The 26,480-nt window shown below is 42.9% G+C and overlaps 1 protein-coding gene and 1 long non-coding RNA gene across 2 annotated transcripts; one reads left to right on the top strand and one right to left on the bottom strand.

Annotated features, from left to right (window-relative positions):
• Nucleotides 1-7,312: 7,312 nt before the first annotated feature.
• Nucleotides 7,313-26,461, top strand: LOC138962410 (G1/S-specific cyclin-D2-like). Its single transcript, XM_070334213.1, has 5 exons — nucleotides 7,313-7,769; nucleotides 9,502-9,717; nucleotides 19,840-19,999; nucleotides 23,990-24,117; nucleotides 24,437-26,461. Exons 1-5 carry the CDS (start codon nucleotides 7,572-7,574, stop codon nucleotides 24,644-24,646), a joined length of 912 nt encoding a protein of 303 aa, XP_070190314.1. The 5' UTR covers nucleotides 7,313-7,571; the 3' UTR covers nucleotides 24,647-26,461.
• LOC138962411 (uncharacterized) lies at nucleotides 10,522-14,781 on the bottom strand. Its single transcript, XR_011454506.1, has 4 exons — nucleotides 14,543-14,781; nucleotides 14,005-14,189; nucleotides 13,122-13,212; nucleotides 10,522-12,126 (listed from the first exon to the last, which is right to left on the bottom strand). It is a non-coding gene; the product is annotated as an uncharacterized lncRNA (long non-coding RNA).
• Nucleotides 26,462-26,480: the final 19 nt, after the last annotated feature.

Below are 26,480 nucleotides of genomic sequence, written 5' to 3'. Positions count from 1 at the left end.
TGTCAATTTCACTGCCTTGCCGTGCGCGGTGGACTGACGATGACGTAGTATACGGTCTTGCTGCGTTGCATTGCGTTCAGTTTCATTCTGTGAGTTCGACAGCACTTGACTAAATGTTGTATTTTCGCCTTACGCGACTTGTTTTTATATTTAGTCAAGTTTTGACTAAATATTTTAACATCGAGGGGGAATCGAACGAGGGTCGTGGTGTATGTGCGTATGTGTGTGTCGTGCGTGTGTGTGTGTGTGTAGAGCGATTCAGACTAAACTACTGGACCGATCTTTATGAAATTTGACATGAGAGTTCCTGGGTATCCCCGAACGTTTTTTTTCATTTTTTTGATAAATGTCTTTGATGACGTCAATATCCGGCTTTTCGTGAGAGTTGAGGCGGCACTGTCACGCCCTCATTTTTCAACCAAATTGGTTTGAAATTTGGTCAAGTAATGTTCGACGAAGCCCGGACTTCGGTATTGCATTTCAGCTTGGTGGCTTAAAAATTAATTAATGACTTTGGTCATTAAAAATCTGAAAATTGTAAAAAAAAAAAAAATTTTATAAAACGATCCAAATTTACGTTTATCTTATTTTCCATCATTTGCTGATTCCAAAAACATATAATATGTTATATTCGGATTAAAAACAAGCTCTGAAAATTAAATATAAAAATTATTATCAAAATTAAATTGTCCAAATCAATTTAAAAACACTTTCATCTTATTCCTTGTCGGTTCCTGATTCCAAAAACATATAGATATGATATGTTTGGATTAAAAACACGCTCAGAAAGTTAAAACAAAGAGTGGTACAGAAAAGCGTGCTAACCTTCTTAGCGCAACTACTACCCCGCTCTTCTTGTCAATTTCACTGCCTTTGCCGTGAGCGGTGGACTGACGATGTTACGAGTATACGGTCTTGCTGAAAAATGGCAGCTACTTGACTAAATATTGTATTTTCGCCTTACGCGACTTGTTGTTGTTGTTGTGGCTAGCCGGCGGTGAAGGCTGAAAGCGAGATGTGACAAGCACATGTATATGTACGCCAACACGCTGCGGGCGCGCGCATCACACAACCATTCGTTGGGCAGTTCCTTCTTAATTTGCTTCTTTGCTCTCTCTCATTTTTATTTTCTATTTTTGTTTTTTTATGCATGAAAATGATGGAATGAAACAAAAAGATGACACGCGTTTTAGGAAAGTGCACGGACGTTGCTGCATGGCAGCACGTCATTTGTCATCGAGCACGTGCTGTCGGAACGCAAAGTATGTTACACTTCCGCTTACCTCTCTTTTTCTCTCTGCGCCTCCTTTTCCCAACTTTTTGTCTGTTTTTTCCCTCCTTCATCAGTTTGTAACCTCTAATTTAGTTTAGATGTCTGTAACTTACGTTGGTTGCATGCATGCGTGCACGCACTGACGTAGCAAGTCATGTCTCATCAATTTAGCACGTGCACTCTGACTGACACTGCCTAATGTTGTAAGCAGCAGTAAGCTTCCGGTCGCAATTTTATGTTCCGTTTTGTTTGTTTGTTTGTTTATTTTTTGGTCAAGTTTTGCTGAACTTTGAAACATCTTATTGTAATGCCAATATGTCGATAGACGGCCTCCGATTAACACGTTCAACTGTTTCTTCAGGATACCGTATAGCTATGTATCTATGCACTTTATCTTATATCTGCCGTTGGTCTTTTAAAATGAGGTAATACCATACGGCAAGAATATTTTGGCACGTGCGAATCAAACTTGGTTCTTTACCGTGGTACAGTATTAATTTAGTGCATTAACTTTGAAAATGGGAAGCGTAATATCAACTTCCTGCAAGATCCTCCCTTCCCCACCCTCTGCTATCTAGGTCGCATGTGCTGTAACTTATGCGCAGTAATGAAGAACCCACAATTAGTGGCACCAGTGTTGTGTCCAGGCCTCTAGCTGTCTTCAGTCAAGGTTGTTTTTAAATTTTATCTGACGCATTAGCCTGCCCAGGGCCGGTCGAATATGTCCAAGTTTTGACACACTGGATGACTTTTGGCACAACAATTTGTTGGCGTCCAGGACATTTTGACCCAAACATGTTTTAAATCCGGACTCAGTTGAACTATTTGTCTTGTGTCTGGGAACAACACTGTTGCATTACAACTGTTGTCTGCCTTGACCTTGGAAATGTCTATGACCGTCATCTCTGTGTTACCTTTATCTGATACTCCCCAGTTTGTCGCTTACCAAATATCAACAGTGACGGGAGTAAAGGGTTATTTTCGTTAGGCGTACTTGTCTATTTTGATTCGACACGCACGATTCTCGGTTTGAAGTACATGTAGTATATTTATAAGCTCGAGTTTTGATAATGTTCAAAGACAATACTAATTCAAAGATTCGCTGTTGCAAACTACCCCACACACAGAAATGCTATAGAAAAGCTATGATTTTGACATTTGAATAATTCCGTAAACTTATGTCCATGTTCAAGGGACATACCTAAATGGCGGAATGTCGAAAAAGTGACTTATTTTTCTTGAATTTTACACGATTTTTTTTAATTCAACTTGTAACCAAAATGGGTTTTTTTTCGGTTTTTTTTTTTTTTTATCGCAATGGCTATTTTGCCGGTACCGGCAAACTAACGACATGTTACGGTAGAGGCTATTTTGCCGGTTGGACGCTGCTGAAGCTAGTAAAGTGAAACGTCTAGTCGGATTCTCCATCTCACAAAGGCAACACACAAGTCTCGATGTGTGTGTCATGAATCACATGAAATAGATTGAATATACGGACGTTGAATATACAACAAGTCATCGTCACATCTCTCTCTCTCTCTCTATGATCATTGTCGCTGACTCTCTGTCTCTACGTCTGTGTGTGTGTGTGTGTGTGTGTGTGTGTGTGTGTGTGTGTGTGTGTGTGTGTGTGTGTGTGTGTGTGTGTGTGTCATTCATAGCAGTTCCTGCAGAACCAGAACTTGGTTTTTGGTCTTGAGCGTTTTCCAGCGCATTGCAGATGGAGGGATCTGAGACATGAATCACATGAAATAGATTGAGTATTCAACAAGTCATCGTCACATAGTGCACACACAGTACGGCCGGAGAGAAGACCGTACAGCCGAGTAGACGTGTTGGACGGCTGTCCAACCGTCCGTGTCGAAATATCGCCGAACTTTCATGATGGATATGTTCACGTCCAGTACTGCTGTGGGTACTGCCGAAGGTACCTGCTCAACGGATTCCTCTGAAAGAAGTTCGCCTTTCAGAGCACGGATTGTGTCTGCCTCACCGACAAAGTAGCTCAGAATTTGTCTGTCTCGATCCACCGAGGACTTCTTTGAAAAGGGAACCGGTTTGTCAACCTTGCATTTTTTCCGGATAGGCAGTCCAATAGCATTTACTACTTTTCCTTTTGGTCTGCCTCTCTTCCGGGATTTTGGTGGTAACGTCACATTATCAAGAGACGTCGACGTAGGCCTTGGTGCGGATGAACCCTCCTCGTCAGACGTTGTAGGCCTTGGTGCGAATGAACCCTCCTCGTCAGACTGTGGTGTTGTTGTTGGTGGTAGTGGGTTTGGGGCGGCTGTCATATCATACACTAGTTCCACAACCGCTACGTGAGACGTCGTAGGCCTTGGTGCGACTGAACCATCCTCTTGAGACGTCGTAGGCCTTGGTGCAAATGAACCATCCTCGTGAGACGTCGTAGGCCTTGGTGCAAATGAACCATCCTCTTGAGACGTCGTAGGCCTTGGTGCAAATGAACCATCCTCGTGAGACGTCGTAGGCCTTGGTGCAAATGAACCATCCTCGTGAGACGTCGTAGGCCTTGGTGCAAATGAACCATCCTCGTGAGACGTCGTAGGCCTTGGTGCAAATGAACCATCCTCGTGAGACGTCGTAGGCCTTGGTGCGAATGAACCATCCTCGTGAGACGTCGTAGGCCTTGGTGCAAATGAACCATCCTCGTGAGACGTCGTAGACGTAGGCCTTGGTGCGAATGAACCATCCTCGTGAGACGTCGTAGGCCTTGGTGCGGATGAACCCTCCTCGTCAGACTGTGGTGTTGTTGTTGGTGGTGGTGGGTTTGGGGCGACTGTCATATCATACACTAGTTCCACAACCGCTACATGTTTTCCAGATCCCCACATTTTTACAACAGAATCTAACACGCTCAATTTCTCACAGCGAAGATATGTCGACACGGTGGCGACATGGACTTGTAGAAAGTAGGCTACAATCACAGGATATTGGCGTCACGCAGATTTCCCCTTCTGAACTGGTCACGGAAAAGTGCCCGTTATCCTCTTGGAGTACGACATGGCCTGCACGCTCCAATTGTTTGTAGAGAATGAGAGAGAGAGAGAGAGAGACGAGAGAGAGAGAGATGAGAGAGAGAGAGAGAGAGAGAGAGAGAGAGAGAGAGCCTCTACCAGCAAAATAGCCTCTACCGTAACATATCGTTATTTTGCCGGTACATACCGGACTACGTTGCCGGTACCGGCAAAATAGCCTTTTCGATTTTTTTATACAATTTGTTGCTGTTGTTGAAAAGCTTATTCCACGTTTCTTCGGGATAACACCAAGAATTGCCTCACGCTACCTCTGTTCCGAACGAACGTGCCAACTGTCACATTATATCGGTTAAAGGCAGAGTAAGCCTCCCGTAAACCATCACAGATACGGTCAGGCTTTTACACACAGTACAAACACCCTTTCATTTAAACACTCACCAATTGAGAACATCCTAGGTGCCCTCCGTAAAGAGCGAACAATTTTCAAAGAATTTATTTTTGCGTGGTTTATCTTACCCCTGAGCCATCGTGAACCCGTGTGATCCAGTTTTCCCTTTTCACAATGCAGTCGTCATAGTTAGTCATTTGAATGCGACTCGACGTGAGCTTATCTACAATAGCACGTTTTTTTATGCACGAAACAACGGCTGTGGTTCACAAGAACTCTAGCGATGGCTTTTGACTGTTGAGGGGAACGGCGATTTGCACTCGGATAAACCGGCCGTCGTCTGCTACGACCCTTGCGTGACCCTGCTTCCGGGCTTTTCCTTTTTTAAACTTTCACAACTTCGAATTGTTCTGATCTTGTCTTGATGAAAAACGAATTCTTTTATGATTAAAGAATGTTTGTGTAACAAGCTGTCAATTTATTATTTAGATTTTAAAAGTTAGGTCTAGCGCAAAAACGAGGCGCCGTTGTTGTTAACGGAACAAGTCTACGAAAATAAATTCTTTGAAAATGTCTCACGCTCGACAGAAAGCAGCCAGGATGTTCCCGTTCGGTGAGCGTTCAAATGGAAGTATGCTTGTACTGTATTTAGACGCTCGGGGAGCTCTGTGATGGTTTACGGGAGGCTTACTGTGCCTTTAACATTTCCTGCTTTCTGAGAAAATCTGCAATGATGCACTTCAGTTAATTGACTGTGACTGTCACCGCTGCTCGCGGCTGAGCATCAACACAACTAAGATATATTATATCATGTGGTATACACTGACTCGACTGTTGACACTACACTGATTTGATCGTGTGAGATCAGCATTCCACTCTGTGTGTCAGTAGTGTGTGTGTGTTACAATAGTATGTGTGTGTGTGTTGCAATGTGTGCGTGGAGGAGGGGGGGGGGTGTACGCTAGCGAGCAGCAGTCTTTTGGGGAAAACTTATGCAGAGGTTGCTTCACAGTATTATTCTTTTTTGGTCATATTATATATGATAGAGAGATAAGTAATGTTTAACTTGAATGTCCTATATATTCTCGAGTTCAGCCCAGAGAACCTTGGTACTGTGTTGACAATAAGGTAAAATCGTGGTGGGAAGCAATACTTTTGACGTACTTCCACGACTAATCCCGTAAACATGGTTTTCGCGTTGAATTGACACACATCTATCTATAGACAAATGGCAACATCATACTTCTGCTTCAGCTAGAATACAACGACATGATGAAAACAAAATAAGAGTAAAGGACGTGGCTCGTAAAAAATGTCATTATTTTTAATTTGTTTAAAGCGATCAGCCAATATCTTCAGTATGACCCATTTCAACAGAAGTACACAAGCCTTTCACGCAAGCGCAGTACCAGTGTAGGGGCATCAACTCGTGCTTTTCTCGGGGCATCAACTCGTGCTGTCTTTGTCTGAAACGAGCAACATTCCTTCAGCTCAGACCCGACTCAGCAACCTGTAGTTGTGATGTGAGAGAGAGAGAGAGAGAGTCAAGAAAAAGAGAGAGAGGTTGAAAGGGGAGAGAAAAGTCGTGCTGAATCAGCTGCATAGATACCTCGTGCTGACAAGAACTACAGGTGCTCTCTTTGGCCAATCTGCACTCTTCTCTTCTCGCCGAGACCCCGCCTCCAACACTGTGTGTGAGGCCCTCGCACGCTTTAGGGGCGGAGCGACGGATGATTGACAGGGCCTTTGCTTCATTCATACTTTTGGCTGCGCGCTTTGCACAGCCTCGAGTGTACTCTACTACCCTTCATTGACTGAATCGGGCGAAAGGTACAGGCCTTCCGATTGGCTGGGCGGATTGACCCGAAGAGCGGTAGCCTCCAGACGGACTAAAAATAGTGTGCAGCCTGAGCAACTATAAACTGTGTGACGCGAAATATTCATCAAAAATCAGTTTTTTACTCTACAAACGCAACACAAACGATGGCACTCTAATTGGCAGTTGGAAAAGCTGTATGAGCATATCTTTTTCGCCAGAATCCATGCACTTGCGGCCAAAAAAATCAATTCCTGCGTTTCTGGGTCAACTGCATTTGAGCCACCGATGGAATGCGGAGAGAAAGAAGTCAAATAAAACCTTGTTCTCTCTCAGTGCCGAATCCACATTTTCCACAACGGCAAGTTTAGTCACTGAAAAATTCCTATAAGAAAAATTTACAGAAAATAAGTGGAAATTGCCGACAAATGCCTCTTCCTTCGCACTCAAGCACCATCGCCTTTTCTCTCATCTTATCCGTCGACCGCGGCCAGTCTCTCTCTTTGTTTACTTTCGCTCGCAGTGCCCTCATGAATATTAAGCAGCCACCGTGGCTGTGACAGTGGATGCCCCTTGAAGAAAAAGACTTTCCCCCAAAACCTGACAGTAAATACCTACGTGTGGCATACGAGCGTGTTCGTCAAAGATCCCCCAACTGATCGATACCCCTATCGACGCCTGCCAAAGCACCAATTGTTCATAAAATCACTTCCTTTCGCGCTGCGTGCGAGCGTGCCGACGGTGAAGCGAAGCGGTGCGCATGCGCAGCGATATACCAAGTCCTCATTGAAAGGTTTTGATAGGCACGAGGAGCCGGCTCACAGTCAGAGTGGCAGTCTGTTGCGAGACGAGGTGCGGAGAGTTGGAACATACCGGCTCTGCAAATCTTCCTCACTTCACCACTTGGCTAAAAGACACCGGTCAGCGCACACGTTCTTCGATTTCTTGTGTTGTGTGTTGAGAGAGAGAAAAAATCTTCGGTGTTGGACTTTCTTTGACACGCTGGATCTATCACTTCAAGTCTCTCCTTCGGAGCTCAGTGCGCTTACCATTGGAGACTTGGGATCCGACGGTTTCGTCAACTCTCCACATACCATGGAGCGACTTGTGTGTATGGAATCAAGCAGAGTGAATCGGGCGTTCGAAGACCCCGTATTATTGAACGACAAAAGAGTGTTACAGAACTTGCTGTCTGCGGAGGATAAATACGTTCCACCAGCTTGCTACTTCAACTGTGTTCAGACAGACATCAGACCGTTCATGAGAAAAATGGTGTCAGAGTGGATGGCTGAGGTAAGAGGCTTTACACCTATCGCATATTTTTGCTTTTTTCATATCGAAAAAGTGGGTTTTTACAAATAAAATTGGCTTCTGGAGGTAGATAAATGGCTCGAGAGTCAAATTTGATATTAAAATCTCACCTGAATTATCCCTGTTGATTTTTCTCGATTTTTTCAACCCTAAAAGTCGGGCGAGCATTCCAGGGTTTTTCAACATGGCGGGAGTAAGGGCGTTTGGGCGGGATGTGCTATGGTTGGCTTATTGCGGTATGGTAAAAAACACACCGACATTGCAAAATCGATGGTGATTTTGCTACTGGCGGAAAGTGCATTAATTCCCCTACACGTCGATATGTTTTTTGGTGCAGTGGGGTGCTTTTTTCTCAAGTTATGCGCGTTTGACAGAGACCTATTTCTCTGGGCACTCTGCCAGCAAACTGCAGACGTGTCCTTGGGTGAGATTTTTCCCCGTCTGGAATGTTGTAGCTTTTCGTTTTATAACACAAACTATGATTGATTTTCTCATGTTTTTTGATAAGTGGTGTACCTTAGAGTCTCTTGCACCTATTTTGCTCGAACTTTATCCCTTAGGGGAATTTTTACGAATATTTCTAATGCTGTGAACTGTGACTAGTGTAGAGCCCTAGCTCTGCATGACTTTTCTTTCTTGCTGAGTTTTCACTTCTGAAAAGAGGCCTCGTCTAGATTCTCATATATATATGCAGTGAGTGGGCGTACTGGCGCAATTTTTCTTTAATATTTGTAATGATGTTTTTTCTTTCTAGTTCAAGTTTCTCTGCTCCATACACTTAAGTCAATGTACGAGTGACAGGGGTACTGTTGGATCAGCAATTTTTGGTTTAGAGATTTTTGTTAGATAAAAGTGGCAGTTACTGGCAACAGTTTAACCATCATTTCCTGATCACGTAAACACGTTCTGCTACTTTTTATTTTCGACGTTTTTCGCTTAGCTCTGCAAAATCGATCCTTACACGAAGGTTTTTGTACCCCGCCTTCTGCTTGATCTTTGATTGAGCTGAATCTTCTGGGAACATAAGATTTTTGTTTTAATAAATAAGTCTCAGTACCTGCATTTACTTCGTTATCACGATTTTGTTCGTTTATTTCTGTTGATGAAATATGCAGTTGATGCGTTTGACTTGTGGTTGTCAGCAGCGGTTGTCTTAACTGGTGAGTGTGGGAGAGGATGTTCATGGCAGGGATTGACTATGGTCTTGGTAGGCCAACACATTGACTTTGGTGTACAGTCAGTTTACAAGGAAGGAGTTTGATGCGTTGGTTATAGTGGGGGACGTGGGTGGTTGTCGGTGGGCTGAGAGGGTGGGGTTAGATCGTGGCGGGACTGCTTCGTCTCTTTCTCTGGCTGTTGCCTTGCTGTCTCTCTTTCTTTCTTTCTGTATTCTCTCTCTCTCTCTCTCTCTCTCTCTCTCTCTCTCTCTCTCTCTCTCTCTCTCTCTCTCACACACACACGCACACACACTATCATACCCCTGTTTTTGACACACACATACATGATTGTGACTGTATTCGCGTATTATTCCTTTAAATCTTTTTGACTAGTTTGCATTTGATGCTCTCGTCTTTTCTTCTTCTTTCTTTTCTAAACGTCAGCTGAACTTTTTTTTCTGTTTGTCACTGTCCTGACAGTGATTTTTTAAATATATAAAATAGCACACTTCCCCAATATTTACACTTCTTTCTTCTCTGTTTCTCCCCGACAACAGGTGTGCACGGAGCAGAGCACGGAGGAGGAGGTGTTTCCTTTGGCGATGAACTACCTGGACAGATTTCTGTGCGTGCAAAACATTCACCGGACACGGTTACAGTGCTTAGGGGCAGCGTGCATGTTCCTCGCCTCCAAGTTGAAGGAGAACTATCACATCTCGGCCGAACAGCTGGTCTTGTACACGGACAATTCCATCTCAGTGTCAGAACTCAGGGTATAATACACACATTGTGCATTCTTTGTATAATTATAAATTTAGATTTACTATTTTTTCTTTATTTTTTTAACGTTTTAATTTTTTTTAATACAATAATTGATGCTCTGACATGATTATTCAGAAAGTGGCATTTGGATTATTCTCACTCATCGGCTTCTGCGACAGCTTGTGGATACTTAAATGCTGTCTGCCAAAACGACGTGCATGTTCTGTGTTGTGTCGTCTTGGTTATCGTTACGTTTTGTCATTGTGTGAGTGGTAAAGTGCTTCAGTAGTAGTAGTACTCTGTTCAGCGTGATGAAATGAACAGATAACGTGTGAGCTGCTTGTCCTTCCCTTCCTCCGATCTCCTTAAGGCCAAAAAAAAAACATTGTCTGTTTCTGGTCACCCGACCGACCCTAAATTTCGGCGCCGACCCTAAACTTTTTTTTTCCAAACTCAAAATGTTTTTATATTTTTTTGGTGGTAAAGGACAGGGTGAGAAAATGAACAACAAAAACGTGTGAAAACGAAAGTCCGCTGACGATTTGTAAATGTGTTGAGTGTCTTGTCTCTATCAAAGAAACTACAATGGGAAGAAGGATAACTTCCTCATTGGGCATGCTTAGAAATGAGAATGGCTAAATATGAGTTATTCCCCTTTGCTGCATGCTGATCAGGCTGTTTCCTGCTTTGTTATGACTAGTACAGTCGATCTTTCTCATGTTGTGACTTGCTTTATTTTCACATTTTCGGTATTTAAAACAGCAAACACACACACACACACACACACACACACACATACACTGAAGAAGTTTCCATTTTGATTCGGTTATTTTATTTGGTGCTATATGTTTGCTTCACATTGTTTCTTCTTTTACATTGCTTGAGGTATCCCAATTCGCTAAACACATCCATAATGCATGCATGGCTCATTCGAAAGAGGGCAACTGAACAACTGATGCCCAATAGCAATAAATACTGAACAACTGAACAATAAATAGCAATAAATGATGACAGTGCCAAGTTTTTAAGTACAAAGTGAAATCATGTGACTGGACAAAGGCACAATTACAAAATACAAATAAAAAAATCGTGGCCCATTTTAAATTAAGTTCTCAGCTCATGGGGAAGCATAAGATGACCCTAGAAACCGAAATTAGGAGACCTCCCGCCCCCAGGGCAGACTACAAAAAAAAAGGGGGGGGGGGGGGCTAATTTGTGAAAAAGTATAAAAGGAATCAAAAACTGTATACATGTATTTAGTTAATACCCCAAAAATTGTATAGTATATACAATGTCAGACCCTAAAGAAAGTTTGTTAGTCATTGCTTAGGCAAAACAAAGCAAAATAGTCTGTTTACGGTATCCCGACCAACCCTATTTTTCCCCGCCAACCCTAGACCTTTTTTTTGGCATTTGGAGAAAAAGAAAAAGAAAAAAAATCAATTTTGTTCCTGTTTTTTTTGCAAAATAATTTAAAAAGATGGTTATAAAAAAAAAAGTAAGAAAAGCCGACCTACCGACCCTCTTTTTGTGTGCCTATGTTACTGTAAACAGACCAAAAGGTACATCAAAAACAACACACCAGGGATGCTACTCTCCCCTTAAAAATAGCCATGAGTCATAGGTGTGACGTTTGAATCTTTTAGCTAAATAAAACCATAGGCAATTGATCGGAAATATCAGGAAAAATCTTACAAGTTTATTATTTGTTTGCTTGGACCAATCCTCTTGCCGAAGTGTTTTACAGTAACAATTGATTTTACGTCAAAAATATCACAGGAATATCGAATGTTGAGGTAAGGCTGGGATAGCCAAGTTCAAGAATAACGGAAGGTGACTGTTGAATCTTTTTGAAAATGTATACAAATATAGATGGTAGGCAATTCAAAATTAAAAAAAAGGACTCTCGGAGCATGGACTTTTGAGTCAAAAATTAAAGAAGGCTCTATGAGCCGAAGTACATGTTTTGTCTATTGTCTTTTTTTTATTTTGAATTCCCTACGATCTATATTTTGATACAATTTTGGACCCTCTTTGTACGGAGAGAGTTGGCAATTGTTAATCACATTCTCTCATCTCATCGACTCTCCTTCGGCTCCTTGGTAACATGCGTTCCGTCTCTGCCAGGATTGGATACAGCAGCAGATAACCGGTAAATATGTAACAGGCATAAATGGCAAAATAGCTCGCCTCGCCTGATAATATATGAGACAACTGTTCTATTACAAAGTCTTTCTTGGGAGGCTTGGCTAATTTACTCGCTCGTTTTACACGGGGTTCCATCGTTGTCTTTTCTAATCGGAAAACCTTGCTCCTCAGTTTGTTGACCTTCTGCCGAAGTTCCGCTTCACGAGGGGATGGGGAGGATGACGACTTTGATGCTTTACATCCTATGTCCTCCAGGATCGCCTGAATGTCATCTAAAAAAGAAAACACACACACAAAACACACATAAAATAACATAACCATAACAAGTTACAACCTGGAAGAAATTAAAACATGTGTAATTCAATCACAAAATGAAAATAAACAATAGCGTAGGAAGGCAGGCCAGAAATGAAGTGTATTAGCAACTATGGATACGATGTGGAACAATGATGGAATTGACCTTGTTTGGTACTGAATGGGTGAGGCCATTAGAACTGTACCCACGGAATACGCGCTATATAAGCTTTATATTGATTGATTGATTGATTGATTAGGACAACAGTACCAGGTAAACTCCTCACACACCATGCCTCTTTCTTTCTTTATTTGGTGTTTAACGTCGTTTTCAACCACGAAGCTTATATCGCGACGGGGAAAGGGGGGGGGGGGAGATGGGAATAGAGCCACTTAATTGTTTCTTGTTACACCATGCCTCTAACAGGATATGTTTCCCATCATTACGTGTGGGAACTACAGGTACAATTTCATCCATCCATGCATCCGCCCTATACAGCTTCTTCTTCTTCTGCGTTCGTGGCCTGAAACTCCCACGTGCACTCATTTATTTGCACAAGTGGAATTTTATGTGTATGACCGTTTTTACCCCGCCATTTAGGCAGCCATACGCCGCTTTCGGAGGAAGCATGCGGGGTATTTTTGTGTTTCTAAAACCCACCGAACTCTGACATGGATTACAGGACCTTTTTCGTGCGTATTTGGTCTTGTGCTTGCGTGTACACATGAAGGGGGATAAGTCACTAACAGGTCTGCACATAAGTTGACCTGGGAGATCGGAAACATCTCCACACTTAACCCACCAGGCGGCCGCGACCGGGATTCGAACCCTCGACCTTCCGAGTTAATAGACCGACGTCTTACCACCCCGCCACAGCGCCCGTCACCCTATACAGCGATTATCAACTATGTAATGGATGAGTTTAAACATTTTTTGATGTCAGGGTGTTCTTCATGGTTAAAAATCTCTTACCTGGTTGAACAATTTGTGCATCAGGCGACAGGTCGGTGCTGGCTTCATTTGTAGCTACCCTTTGCGATGGTGGCTTCCTCCCACTAGCAACCTGCAAATTGCACAGCTCTTTAACTGACAAACTCACAACCAACACCCAGTCACAATGAAACATTTCTCCCAATTTCATGGCATTGGTCTTAGGCCACACACAAAAAGTGTATGTTTCTGGTAAGGCAAAACAAAAAATAATCTGTTTACGGTATCCGGACCGACCCTATTTTTTTCCCACCGGCCCTAGACTTTTTGGGGGCATTAAAAAATAAAATTAAAATATTCAGATGGCTAAAATACAAAACTAAAAAGCCGACCTACCGACGCTATTTTTGGGGGGGCTACGTTACCTTAAACAGACTTTTTTGTGACCTAACATGACTAAAAGTGGAGATTTTTTTTCTAAACTTTTTTTTTTTAAACCATCTTTTTAACTATTTCGTTGAAAAACAGGAAAACAATTGATTTTCGAATACCCCTTTTATTTTTGAAAATGAAAAAAAAAAAAAGTCTAGGGTCGTCGGGAAAACATAGGTAGGGTCAGGTGACCAGAAACATACAACTTTTTTGTTGTTGACGCCGACCCTATACCTTTTTTGCCATTTGGGGCTGTTTTTTTGCAAAATAAGTTCATCATATCATCATAATCAAGACGTCGATCCAAAATAAGTAACTTTTTTTTGTTGGCCTTATCATTTTTTTGCGCTAAATGCAAACAGGCATTATTTGATGGGAACAATGCTAACTTGTTTTCAATTCTTACATCAGCCTCAAACTTGTCATTACTCAACCTGCATTTAATAGTGTGCTTCTTTGGTTTGCAAAAACCTAAAACCAATAAATAAATAACCTTCGGTGGTGGATTGGGCACTGCAAACAATGTCGGGACAGCATTCCACACAAGTGATCCTCTCTGCAGGATTGTTTTACTGGTTGGCCTCAAAGTGATCAGTACAAAGCTTGAGACCTTGAACATCAGCTGGCTGCAGCTTTTCAAAGTCCTCTCGCCTTGTGAATTGCATCCATATTCTGCACCTAGTTTGACAATAAAAACAACAATGTTATTGTTAAACTAAGCAAAAAGGAAAGACAAAAAAAGCTAAATCAGATCTTCAGTCTAAATCTAACGCTCTGCCTGAACGCAAAACGGATGAGTGATGTACCTTTGTACTGTAGTTTTCCCGTAAGCAAGGTTTGATAAAGGTTTCGGCAAATATGCCCACGGGTTTGTCATCAAGTGTAAATTGTTGTTTTGTACTGACTGCTGACTCACACTCACAGTCGTAAGTACTCGCTGACGCTGTAGTCTACTGAGTGAGTTGACTCGAGCCATTGCATTCTCATTCTGAAGAAGGTAAACCTGATGAAATAATCACTGCACAACCCACCTTTTTTCTTCTGTAGGGAACTTGTGGAAAGTTTTCCCGAAGCAGCTCTGTTTGTAACGGGCGTTCTTGCAACAAAAAGCCGAACACAATTTACCACCACCTCGCACACGATCGGTACCTACGCGATCCGCCATTTTGTTTTCGCCGCCAGCATGTGACTAGGGACGATAACCCACAAACACTTTTTCGCATTTTCTTCGCAAGTTCCACGTCTTCCTTATGTACAGTGTTTGTCTCTATGTATAGTGAATCCAGTCTCTTTGCGCGATTTTTAAAGTTAGTTTTATTGGTCTACATTTGGGGTAAAAAAAAAAAAAAAAAAAAAAAAAAAAAAATCCCGACCTACCGACCCTATTTTTTTTAGCCATGTTACCAGAAACAGATTTTTTTTTTTTGGCCTAATGTATCTATCCATCTCCAATCTCTAGTCTAGCCACAGCTGTCGGGTGGATAGTTATTACGGAAGCTGCATTACTTGACCACAAGGCTGTCACACTATCAGGGTGTCCGAGTCTCTTTGCTCATATTGCTGTGTGTAGTTTTTACCCGGGGGGGGGGGGGGGGGCGCTATCTTTTGCAATCAGGGGTTAAGATGCAGACGATGTGACAGCCTCACCCAGACCGCAGCAGCAACCATACGGCTTAGCGACAGTCAGCTTCCAGACAGAGTATATAAATGATGACAGATATTTCCTAGACAAAAATCAAAGCTGCGACGATGATGAACTACTTGCTGTAGTAGTGGACGGGGGAGGGGGTGTCATTTACATTCAGTAGTAAAGGGTGGCCGAAGGGGTTGTTTCACACACAAAAATCAGAGCTGTACGAATAATCTACGAAGAGAAACAACGCAAAAACCCATTCCGTTGCCAAGCCGCAGAGAGTCGGCAGAATGGAATGTGGATCTATATCGAGAGCTCTGTGGCGATACCTGGCTGTTTTTACCTGTAGCGGTCAATACTGCAAGGCTTAAAGAACGGCCTTCGCCGCACAGCGCTCTCTGATTATATTATAGCCCTGCTTGTTATTGCTTTTACTTTCTGTAGCCTTTTTCTTCTCGGATTAGGAATAGGATTGGCTCAGGGAAGAATAAGAACAGGCTTAGAGAGAGGGACATACATGGAGATCGACAGACACTGAGCAACACAGTACACAAAACCGAGTGCGATTCCGTCGCTGCACGGTGATTCGTATCCGCTGTGCTATCGCGCCTCCCACGAAAGGATCTCGTAGCCCCTCTCGAGTTCTCATTCAATGCTTTTTTCCCCCTGCACAAAAGTAGACTCAGCGACAGCCTTCATTCGGAGGATCAAGTTGACATTACAGAAAGGCTAAATAATTGTATTTATGATCCCGCTGCATAGCTGATTTTCTCGAAATGAGGGGAAAACCCAGTCGGTCGGGTGGGGTGGTGGTGGTAATGTAATGTGTGTTGGTGTGTTCGGGAAACACTTGAGTAGAACGACGACAGTCTGTGTTGGATGTGGAAGATAACGTTGTATGATAGCATTCGCCGTTCCCTTCTTCTTTTTCGTCTGTCTTAGTTTCAAACGCGTATCTTCACTCACTGTTTCTCGCCACTGATGGGCGCTCCTAGGTCGTTAACTTGTCGTTTTTGTTGAGATTGAGAATCATATTTTATTGCATTCAGCAAAATGACCCTATCGTTTGATGTTTGCGGCGACTTGGCATCTTTATATCAACACGTAAGCTTAATTTCTTATTTTCAATACTGAAACAAACAAAAATGCACAATAATGGTTAACACTGTACAACATCGCCATTTGTAAATATTAGCAAAAATATGTTCCGTAATCGGCTGGTTATACTTCTAAAACAGTGACAGAGAGTCGAGTGCTGTGCACTGGCAAACTAATCTTTCGCTCTCGGCAGAACACCATGCATTGCTGAACGGCGAGTCGGCAGCGTAATGATATGAAATCCGGCAATTGTCATGCCCAAGATTATCGCAGTGGAGACATTCCAACACGGTCAAACGGGGGAGCGACTGAGTAACATAGCTGTACATAGGGCGATAAACCCGTACAGCGCGACGCACATTCCCCTCCCACAACTCTGTACAGAATCAGAATTTATTGTCATTAAAGCACAGAGCCTATTGACACATACAAGATACATAAGTACAGGAAAAACAGCAATATAACATAACATACATGTAATACAAAACCAAGTGGAACAGGGTGAACAAAGAGGACCTGAAGATGAGCATAAGTTATTGGGGACAGTCGGAAGACGCATTGCATCTGCGTAGTTGAAAAACAATCGTACACATATTTTGCCAATTGCCTTTGGATGTCGCTGTCAGTAAACAAAGAACTGCCTCTTATTTCATCACTGCCGGTGGAAGTATTCGGTAATAACTGTTGCCTGAGATGAGCATACATTGTACACGAATCAAGGAAGTGAAGTTCATCCTCCACCACTCCACAGTTTCTGCATAGTCTTTCCTCCCTTGGTGTTCCAGTGTATCTGCCCTTTTCGATTTCTAAGTCATGGGCACCTATACGTAGTTTGCTCATAGCCTGTCTGTGTTCTTGTGTTAGCAAAAGATAGGGTTGTAGCTCAGAGTAGTCGTGTGACTGATCGACTCTTGGTGTTGCGTATGGTATAGACTTGAGACTGTAGTGTACAGTTCTCGCAGAGGTCACTTCCATTATAAGGGGCTGTATTTGCTGAGCCAGTCGTAACCGCACTAAGTGTAGTATTGTTCAGTAGGCTTACCGTTGTAAGTCTTACGGAGTCTTATACTGCAGTTGTCTACAGTTGTATTGTTGAGTGCCGATCGCCGAGGGGCGCGTGTTAGATTTCTATCACTGAGAGTCGTCAGCTGTAATTATGAGAAAGTGGGGCTGTTACGTTGTGCAGCGTGAGTCCAATAATGGTTGACCGCAAGATTAGGTTGAGCAGTGAGGATTTCCTCTGACCTGTTTTGACGTAAATGACCCATTCCTTTTAGCTGTATTACCTTTTTTCTGGGCCAAGAATTTGAGCACCCTTGCACTGTTAAAAAAAAGAAGAGATTTTGCCTGGTTTCAATCACTTTCTATGAATGTAATAGACCTAACATTTGATTCATCACGCGGTTTCCGCTAATACTCTTAAATAATAATTGTTTTTTCCAATAGTTTTCTTCGCTTCTCCAGTCTGATAAACAGTATCATGTTTTTGTTTCATCAATTATGAATAAGTAAAATATTGTGTCACGATTGATTTATCACATCAGGAATGCGTGGTTTCGTCGATTTTACCCTCAGGCGATACTTATTACCTTTCTTGTTTGTTTGCTTTATTTAAACACAAACGCACTATTAAAATCGAACCTATAAATAATATGGACTATCAATAAAAAATTTAGGTTAAAAAGAGGACTGCGGGGGAATACAAAAAAAAACCAAGATCCGCAGGTACATGATTGTAGTTGTTCTGCCAGTCTTCCCTCAGACAAACACGAAAAGCAAATACTCGAGCCTTCTGGTTCCAGCGCTGACCTAGAAATTCTACCCCGTTATGCTGGAATCGATCGAAATACCATTACGCGTACCTGTCATTCCAGTTCTTTCGTTCGGGTGACTGCCCGGTGGTTCCTGCATGCGACCGACGGCAGAGGTCCCGTATGCGAAGTTATCGATTTCTCCAGTCCTTTGGCTAGTTCTACCGGTCGACATTCCTTTGCACACGCGGAAGCGAGATTTTTTGCGTTTGTCGTTTTTCGAGTATTCAAGATAGAGAGAGAAAAAAGGATCGAGTGTGAGAGAGAGAGAGGATATTAAGTTTACGTTAAATAAGAAGGAATCTGCAGGCGAGTCGTGTGTGTGAGAGAAACGGAATATTCAGGTGTTTCTATTCATATAGAGAGGCTCTTCAGCGCTCTAAAAACTTCAGCACCTGCTGCGTCGAAGTCCAGTCAGTTCAGTAGAAAAACACCGGTATCGTCTTCCTTGAGGGCAAAAGGGTAACAAGATATGCTGGCCACCTTGCGTGCTTGTGACGGCTTGATTTACGAGTTAGATCTACCTCGACTTAATGGGATTAGCAGCCTCTCTGCCTCTCTCTCTCTCTCACTCTCTCTCTCTCTCTCTCTCTCTCTCTCTCTCTCTCTCTCTCTCTCTCTCTCTCTCTCTCTCTCTCTCTCTCGCTTTGTGGTAGTTGTGCTTTGTTTGTTTTTCTTCCTTCAGTAGATTTTGCTGTGTGTGTGGTTTCTCGACCCTTTCGCTTCATGCGTCTCATGGTGGCAGGGGCGTGCAAATGTCATTACAACACAAACCCACACTTTATATACTGGTCAGCGCATCTCATGGATTGAAACCCAAGCGGTCCTCTGTCCGTGCACACTAAACCAGCAAAAACGTAATTGGCTGCTTCTGTGTGCACATTTCCTCCCCCCCCCCAGCTCTTTCGCTCTGCTTCGCCGAAGTAAGTCTTGGTGTTCACCACAGTGGTAAGAGAAAGAAGCGACCACCAAAGTAAAGAGACTGTCCCCTGAGTTAATTTGGTCGCTTTACCGAGGTATTTGTTTTTTCCTTCCCGCCTTTCTAGGGTCTGTTGGATTGTAATATTTCACACCTCGCGAAGTCGGCTCCTTCCCTAGTTGCCAACTTGAAGACGGGCGGTATCATTATTATTATTTGTACCGCAGAATTAAGTAGAGAGTTCATAAATTGCTAAGAGTTCTTGCTTCATAGGGAAGGTCAAAAGGGACATAAATTGTGTAGTTATTAACTATTGACGCTGAATACAAAGTCGCAGTGACACTAGTCCGCGACTCTGTACGTACTGCCGGACAAGCGGGTCGATGTCTTGACAGAAAAGCGGTCCCCCCTGTTCAACCCAAGAGAAATGTACTTTTCACTATCATATATGTTGATTTTGTAGCTAATTACAATATTGTAGAAATAGCGAAGCTGTCCTTTAATCCCACGAATTCCGAACGTAGTTGTGTTTGTTTTGTTTTGTTTTTTCGTGTTGTGTTATTGTGTTGTTTCTCAGTCTTTGTTCGTCTCATGGCATGACGGACGAACAGTGTTTGTTGCTGGTTGATAATCGCAGCTAGCAGTATCCATTGTTGACATTAGGCTGATTATTGGAGGAAGTCTGTTTGTGAGCGCTCACAAGCACGAATAATTTTCACAGGGGACCAGGTTGTACAACTGAGTTATAATTATGAAGAACCGCGCATAAGACAAGTAACGCTTGTGCTGACTGATGTCTATACATTGTAATCACTATTTCATGATATCCCCTGTACTTATTCGTAGATTTCTCTTGTTGTTTTGCAGGAGATGGAGTCTACGGTATTGCACGTGCTGAAGTGGGATTTATCGGCTATCACACCCAACGACTTCGTGGCACACATTGTTCACAGGTTGCCGCTTGACCCTGCTTCCGTTCCGAACGTCAAGAAACACGCACAGACCTTCATCGCTCTCTGCGCGGCAGGTAAGAAGAGCTTTCACAACACTTTTCTTTTGGGTTTTAGCTACCCGTCCCGTGGGAAGTTTGGTACCACCCCGCGAACGTTTGACAGTCGCTTTGAGGGGTGAGCTTACTTTTAGTATCCTTTCCATGTACGTTCGGGAAGTGACCTTTTCAGTTCTTGGCAGCATTTTTACTTTCTCACACGACAATCGCGCATGGCCAAATCCCAGTCATCAATCGTAACTTTTCAATATTTCAACACAAGTAAAGCATTTTGTTCGATAAGAGGAGAAGAAGTGAACAGCGTGTGTAAGATTCCCTTTTTATCCACGGTTTAGCTATCATTTTCTGGACACTTCTTTGTCGCAAGTGGAATTTCGCGGTCGTTAAAAGCGGACGATAGGCACGCTAAAGGCATTTTTGTTGCCGTCGGAAGGAGTGGGTGGTTTATAGTTTACGACCGCCCCGGTAGGTTTTTATGAAGCATAAACAAAAGAGAAAACAAACGCCTCGATGAATCTGACCGCGGTTTAACGGTCATCTGAGTGTTATCTTGTCGTCTGAAAGGTCTCAATGAAATCTGCAACGCAGCAGAAATGTTTTGGCAGCGTCACGTTTGTTAAAAAATCTGTTTTTTCTCTCAGTTTATTTACATCAGATTTGACCCGATGAGCTTGCGCCTTGTTGGTTGCGTGTGAAATTCTTTCTGCGGAGAGTTAGCGGCATTAATATTCTTAGCACGAGACAGGTCGACTTCAAGGCATGCGAGTACGTACACCGACTTCCCCATGTCTGTTTAGCCCTCAGAAAATGTTAACCGCGCAAAACCTTTTGTTCATATGTGAACGGAGAAGGTATTAAATTGAACAAAGTCAGCTCAGGTACAGATTTTGTTTTTTGTCCCTTAGCTTCAAATTCCATTCATATCTAGAAGGAGCGGCTACGTGTCTTACCGGTAAACCGCATGATTGCGTGGGTTTTTTTTAGTACAAAATGGGGTCCTAATGTGAAAACTGTCAGGATTACAAAGAAAGCGGGGGTTAAAACGATTGACGTGGTCGGTATTCATAGCGGACTAATTTTCTTGAAATCGCGGTCGACTTCAGTACTTGAGAAAGTAACGACTGTTACTGTGCTTGTTAAAGTATAATGTCACCGAGCTGTACTTATCGCCACTATTGAAGAGCAGTGCGTTAGCTGCTATTCATCAGAAATCTTGCGCCTGTGGAATGTACCGATAAAGAGTATTGCACTGTCAAAAGTTTTTCCCCTTGCGATGTCGCTGCAAGGATTCGCGCTCTCCAGCGCTCGTTCCGGATTGTCGCCACACTTGACTCGGCACAGATAATCACTAATGAATAATCATTTTGCTTAGCTTGCTAACTGCTGCTGACGAGTGTTGAAAGGAAGCAGACTGTTGGCCTTCGAACACAGATTATATGGCGACAGAAACAGTGTAGTCGCTTTCAATTCCCCGCCGTGTCGATGATTCTCTGAGAGCTCTGTCTGGATCTGGATCTGGATTCTTTACGTTGCAGGAACCACTGTTGGTCATCTTCGCAACGGATGCGGGAGAGCGCATAATAATAATTTAGAGTACAATAAAAGTCCTGACTTTGGTGGGACAAGTCATATAGTCCCGTCACATCAATGTCTTTCCACTCTTAGTGACTTATTAAAATGTTAAAAACTGAGCTCTGTAGGTGGTTCGTAATTGTTTGATACTCAACAGTGTGTTACTGAGCTGTGGTCGATTAATCAGTGAAGAAAGAGAAAGTATGTGGAACTCATTTTATCACGTATTATCTTCTTGTGAAATTCGATTATCTCTTGCAAAAAAAACTCGCGAATCTGCATTCAGCCGTACCCGAAGAACGACTGTAAGTACAAGAATATCAAAGGAAGAACGAGTTTCGACCCAAGTTTTCTTCGAGAATTGAAAATCAGGAGTAGCATCAGTGTACTTTTCACGCCTCTTGACTGCACATCCATCTTGCTGTATCAGCGTTCTTTCAATAGTCCCAGCAAGCGATGGCGCTTCTTTTTGGCACACATTTCTCTCTGATATCTCTGCTGCAAGGTGAAAAGATTAAAAACAAAAAAATCAACAGGGTAGACAGGTTCATCAAGATGGCGAGAGCCGCAAACGAGACGCACACATAGGCCGGAACGAGATTATAGCACACACACTTGTTGCTCCAGAATTCGTGCAGGAGTCAAACATTACAGTTTATTTGTGGGGGCAGCCACATCAAACGTGGGAAACTCCTCGCGGAGTCCAAACTACATCCCACCCCTGCGAGAGAATGTCTGAGTGTAGCCATGAGGGTGACCTGTTGATAAGAAAGGTTAATTTGGCGAGCAAGACAACGTTGCCCTGTTTTCCTCACGAGTTTTGTTGCTCTGGTTTAGCTACTCCCCCCTTACGTCTTCTCCTCCCGCTGCAGAAAGAATGGAAATAAATGTGTCTAGACTGATAACAGGAGGTGCTCTCTTTAGTTCCGGAATTTTCCCTGGGAAGTGAAACTTGAGTGGTCAGTGAAAATAATGAAACTGAGTGGTCATCTCTTTCTCTCTCAACACCCCCCTTCCTCTGGCCCCTACTTATTGCTGCCATCTGCTGGCCCACCTTTTCAGTCTTACAATTTTTTTTCTTCCTTATTTTGTTCTTGTGATCCCCCACGTCTCTTGTAAACTACCGACGTGTGTCTGCAACATGACGACAAAGCTACCAGCAAAACTGTGACGACCTTACAAGCAAATACCATACCACCACCACCACGCACACTGTTTTTCAAGAAACCTTTATAACATTTACAGCCTGGTTCTAAGTACTTGGTACTTACTTACGTACACTGGCACAGGCTATAAAAACAGCACACACCCAGCGGGGCGGACGAAAACATGCTACAAGCCGCGTTTCCCCATGCAGACCCAAACAAAGGTACACGTCATCGGGCAGAATGTCTCCATTTCCTCCTGACCCACATATAGTCGCCCCACAGCCCTCTCTTGCTCGGCACAACACAAGCAAAAAAATCTACAATGGACATCGCATGTATTCTCAACTGGACGCTGAGTACAGAGTGCGAGAAATCCGTTACCCGGCGACCGAGCCCAGGGCTATTTTCACCTATTTATCCCGACTTTCGTGGAGGTACTAATCGGGGTGGGAAGGTGCGAGAGCAGTAAACATTCCTCTTGCCTACGGGTCGGACGTTTTTACTGAGCGATGCTTGTGTTAGAGATTGCGATGGCGAACAAAACGCACAATGGCAAACGGCTTCGAGCGAAGGGTTTTCTGACTGTTTGGAGACAGTAACCTTGGCTGCCGCGACTAATTTTAAGGAATGTTGCAGGGCTCGCGCCTTCCCACGCTGAAAATGACACATGAGTTGGAAATCGAGAATGCTGTGATTGTAAAAACGAGATTACTGTCGGCATTATACCCGTCGCGATTTCTCCACAAACAACTTTATTACACAGTGTTTTCCACGGTTGAAAGAGACTCGCAGATGATACAAGCAAAATGGCGACAAGGAAAGCACCGTTCCAACACAAGCCCATCACTGAGTAACCTTAATCATCCAAACAACATTAAAAACTGATGACTGAAGCACAATTCAGCTTCCCGCGACGCTTGAAAACAAAACTGTAAACTTTTAGGTAGCACGTAATATGGCGGAAGCCTGCACAGACTCAAAAAAGTAATCCAGAAGGAGAATAATACTTCTTCTTTTCGCTAGCCACGTCACACGCAGGGCAAGCTGAGTGCACGACTGCAGAGTCGAGTTCAGCCCTCACACATTCCTTTCTCAGTATGTGTGGCCGCCATTGTCAACACTGTGGGTCGTCTTCTTGGCGCTTCGATAAGCCGTCACGAGTTGCTTCCCTTAAACCAGTCCCCTGTTTTTCTCTGCTGTCGGTCTCGTTTAAAAATATCATGTTTTTGTGTACACATTGTTACATCCAGCGTCAAGCTTATACGTTTCTTTCTCTTGTGTTTTTCAGATTGCAAGTTTATGCTGTATCCCCCTTCTATGATCGCCGCTGGTTGCATCGGTGCCTCCATTCGGGGTCTGGCGTTGCCCTGTGATTCCATCACGGACACTCTTCACCAGGTCACGGGCATTGAACTGGTAAGTGCAGTCACTCATTTTATTTTTTATTTTTTTGACGCTGAGGTGAAAATGTATATTCCGCTGTTTTACTCTTTCAGTAGCACTGCCTACTGCAATTATACCCACATTCTAGCGTTCTGCTCTGTATTATTATCTGTGACTGTCGCATACAAAGGTATACTTTGCAGTAAATCTTTATGATTCTCGATGTCCTTATATTTTAAAGCAGGCGCTGAAAGTTGACAATAGGTCCACCACTGTTACGCTGAAAGTTGACTATTAGTCCACCACTCTTACGCTCAAAGTCTTAATCCTTGTCTTGTATCTGTGCCTACAGGAGTGCTTGAGGGCGTGTCAGGAGTCCATAGAGCAGATCATCAGGACCAGCCTCAGACAGTTAGTCAACCAGAGTCAACCCGAGTCCGCCACCATGGAGACCCCATTGAAGACCAACCAGCCCTTCATGGAGCAGTCAACCACTCCTACCGACGTCAGAGACATTAACTTGATGGCCATGGATGACGAGAATAGCTTACTGTCTGTCTGAGATCGTCCTTTGAAAAGCTTTCGGTTGGACTGCAAAGTCTACACTGACTATACTTACTGACGAGTACGGATGGAACTTTGCTACCTCGTGGACAGAATACGAGCAGAAGCTGTATACACGTTTTTCTTCACGGCGTTAAAGGTTCAAAAGAAAAAATAAGAAGAAGTTCCTGAACTACATGTAATTGGGACGATGGTGTACTACATGAAAAGGGTTGAAGTCTCTTTTAATTGCCTCCATCACCTGACGTCATCGCTTCCTGGCCGTGTTATTGAAGATGGTCGAGAAAGGACAGGGGAAGGGAGTCACATCACGCTCCCCTCGCCCAGCTTCGAACCCGTTTGGCGTAACGTCGTAGATATTGCACGAAGTGGGCCTGCTGTGGCATCTCATACGTCATCGTTGCTGCCGCGTCATCTCTACGTCACTGTTTCGCTGCGTCAGTCATGAACTCTTTCCACGTCTTTTGTCTTAATCCAGTTCGTTCGAGATGGTTCCCGGAAGGGCGCTTTGCGATATTCATGAACTATATTTCCACTTTTTATACCTCATTTGAAGATGTCAATGTCATCAGAAGCCTACTTGACAGGGACCAGTAAGTCATGTCCTTTTTCATCATCGCGCAGCTTGAACATCCTTTCATTTCATACCATGAGTGTTTTGCCACAAAAGATGCCGCTGTGCAGTTTTGTTGGTGAAAAACAGAAAGAAAATATATATTTTTTAAATACTATAAAAAAAACTTCACAAAAACATTTTTAAAAAAAGAAGAAAAAAAGCACCCAAAAAATAAAGCTTACATGATACACGTTAAGCTTAACTAATATATAAAAACTTCTTTGTTTAATTTTCCCCAACAATCTCAAAGTGAAACATGGTATTTAAGTGAATGGGTTTTTTGAGTGGTTGAATTAGAAAGATCATTTTTTGAGTGAAACTGAAAGGAACTTGGTGTGAAAAAAACTTTGTTCAAAATAAGTTGTGAGGAAAGTTAAACAAAGAAGTTTTTGTGGAATTGAATGGAATGTATATTAAGAAGAAAAATCTGGTGCATGAATGAATAATGAGTGCAATTGGAGAGTGTGTGAATTGTGTGAACATGCACTGTCAATGTGTTCTTAAAAAAATGTTTGTTTCTATGCCATGGACGACGATACACAACTTTGTGCACTTTGAATAGTATTTTTCTTTGCTTTCATACATGCTGAGTAAACTGGACTTAATAGGAAAGGATGTTGATGTGTTGTTGTTTTTTAACTAACGAAAGTACATGTATCGCTTAGTTTTATAAGACACACACCATGTGAATCAAGAAAGTCCATTTATTTTTAAAAATGAAAGGCGAGAGAACTCTTTGAAAGGAAGACGAACTCTTTGAAAGGAAGGAGAACTCGTGAAAGGAAAACAGAACTCTTGAAAGGACATAAAAGAAAGGTGGAATCTAACAAGAATTGACTGTGGTTGTTTTACCGCAGGAACACCTTTTGCGAATCGTGTACAGACAACAAACAAAACTTTTTTGTTGGTGGGATCGTCGGCGCTGCGCAAGTCACTGCGGCATACGCTAACATCATTACTACATCATGTGATAGAAGCTGTTGTAAAGGACAGATGAAGACTCTTCTACAGACTGTGATTGAAGTCTTTCTTTTTTGAAAGGCTTTTTTACGAAACAATGTGTTCAGGAAAAAGGGGGGCCAAATGTGAGGATCTTACTGTGTCTCTTCTTCTGTTTACGTACCCTCACCCATTCACATTTAAATATGTGTCAATGTGACCCAAATCGTCATTGTCCTTTTTTTTTTGGGGGGGGGGGGGGGGGGAGGGAGGGGAT

The sequence above is a fragment of the Littorina saxatilis genome, linkage group LG3 (assembly GCF_037325665.1).
Source record: "Littorina saxatilis isolate snail1 linkage group LG3, US_GU_Lsax_2.0, whole genome shotgun sequence".
Lineage (NCBI taxonomy): Eukaryota > Metazoa > Mollusca > Gastropoda > Littorinimorpha > Littorinidae > Littorina > Littorina saxatilis.
The sequence above is the reverse complement of the archived record's forward strand: the minus strand, read 5'-3'. Positions and strand labels throughout refer to the sequence as shown.